General features: G+C 45.9%; 1 protein-coding gene across 1 annotated transcript in view; it reads left to right on the forward strand.

Annotated features, from left to right (window-relative positions):
• The first annotated feature begins 464 nt into the window (after positions 1-464).
• The window catches only part of LOC149360331 (uncharacterized), an 8,317-nt gene continuing 7,165 nt past the window's right edge, over positions 465-1,616 (forward strand). Inside the window, exon 1 of the mRNA XM_089569248.1 lies at positions 465-678. Coding sequence (XP_089425374.1) covers positions 559-678 — 120 coding nt within the window. The 5' untranslated portion in view covers positions 465-558. The remainder of the gene's footprint in view (positions 679-1,616) is intronic.

Consider the following 1,616-nt stretch of genomic DNA (forward strand, 5'->3'; position numbering starts at 1 on the left):
GTATTTCTGAAAGCAGGTAAAACTTCCTGGCTCGTTTTAACAAGAAAGGGGTTACCATGATTGAGGACCTTGGCGAAAAACATTGGATACACAGAAGCCTTCGACATCTGCAATGGCGGATGTCCAAAACCCAGCACTATTAGTTCATTTTTGCTGGAGTTCAAACGTACGGTAGTCAAACGCTAGTTTGACATTGACAATAGTCATGTGACACACTCCTGAAATGAAATCCTGGAAAACGGCTGCGTGGTCTGACTGTCAGAGTAAACACGCAAATGACATCTGTGTAATTAAAGTCCTGAAAAAGGGCTACGAGCTCCGACTGTCACAGAGAATACGTAAACGACATCTGTGCACATCGTATTAATCCAGGCTTAGAAATTCATCACGCGTTGCAATGTATTTGCGGGTCAGAGGGAGAGACAAACAGAAAATCATCTTTTGAAAGGAGGGCAGGAGCTAAAGAATGCGCTTTTGTGGCTCAAAAAGCATAGAAAGCTAGCGGGGTTGACTGTTTGGAGCAGCCATTCGAACTCCACAGTCTTTTGTGATTCCACGATGATGACTAACGTAGGCCTTGCAGTGGCCGCCTGCTTCACGCTACCTTTTGTAATGTGCAAATTGCAATCACCTGGAGGACCACTCAGTCTTGAATATGAACCTGTCGACGCCCTGAAGGTAATTTTTGAGAGCTTCACAGGAGTGATCGCAAATGTTTTAAACGTTTAAATCTGGTAATTTTGAACCGAAAACGCCTCGCAGCTGATCGAGGACCGATTGCGGTGTGAACGGTTTGGTTGTTTCCTATGATCTAGGTTGTTCAATTCAGTTCATTCATTCAATTCAATGTTAATTCTCCGTGATTATATCTTAAGAGGAGAAAAGGGTGTGGGCAGTAATGATGCCACTATGTTCCCTTGTGAATCAGAGTGAAAGGTGGTATAAAAAGGGATGGTTGCAGATCGTGATAGTACAATGTCATCATCAACAAGAGGCGCTCCTGGAGTGCTTAATGAGGTTGAATAGAACTAGACGAGTGTGAAATAAATTTTTGTGAAATATAAAGAAACACTAAACCTCCTGAGAAAAGTGGAAGCTTGGGGAAGTTGGTTCTTCATTATGGAAACAGCGCAAAGACACGGACGTGAAAAAGACCGAGCCCTGTCTTTGTCACGTCCATGTTTCTGCTACGTTTCGATAATGGTTCTCCAGCAATCTGAGCTTCCTCGCGAGGGACAATTTCGACGACAGCCTGCTTTTACTTGCCCTGCTTTTACTTGCTCGTGGTTCCGGTGCCCCAGATTCGCTACGCCCCTCAGGTAGAAAAATGCACTGTTCAGTTTGGTTTCCACATTTTATTTGTTGTATGCCCTCATCCGCTCATAGATTTGAGCCAGCCCTCAACATTAAGGTCATCGAAGCCGTTGAAGTAGCGGGGTCTCGCTGGCGGTGAAAACTGCTGCAGGCTACAGTCCAGTCCACTTTGGGGTTGGCGTCCGAAGGCATCGCGAGAGGGGGTAGCTTTCGGCTGCGGAGTTCCAGGGCGGGAGGATGTTACCCGGCACCAGCACCAATGTAAGTTGGGGTTTATTTCGACAAGCTTCGCAAACGGTAGC

The sequence above is a fragment of the Amblyomma mixtum genome, chromosome 2 (assembly GCF_055824585.1).
Source record: "Amblyomma mixtum isolate Tamu chromosome 2, ASM5582458v1, whole genome shotgun sequence".
NCBI lineage: Eukaryota > Metazoa > Arthropoda > Arachnida > Ixodida > Ixodidae > Amblyomma > Amblyomma mixtum.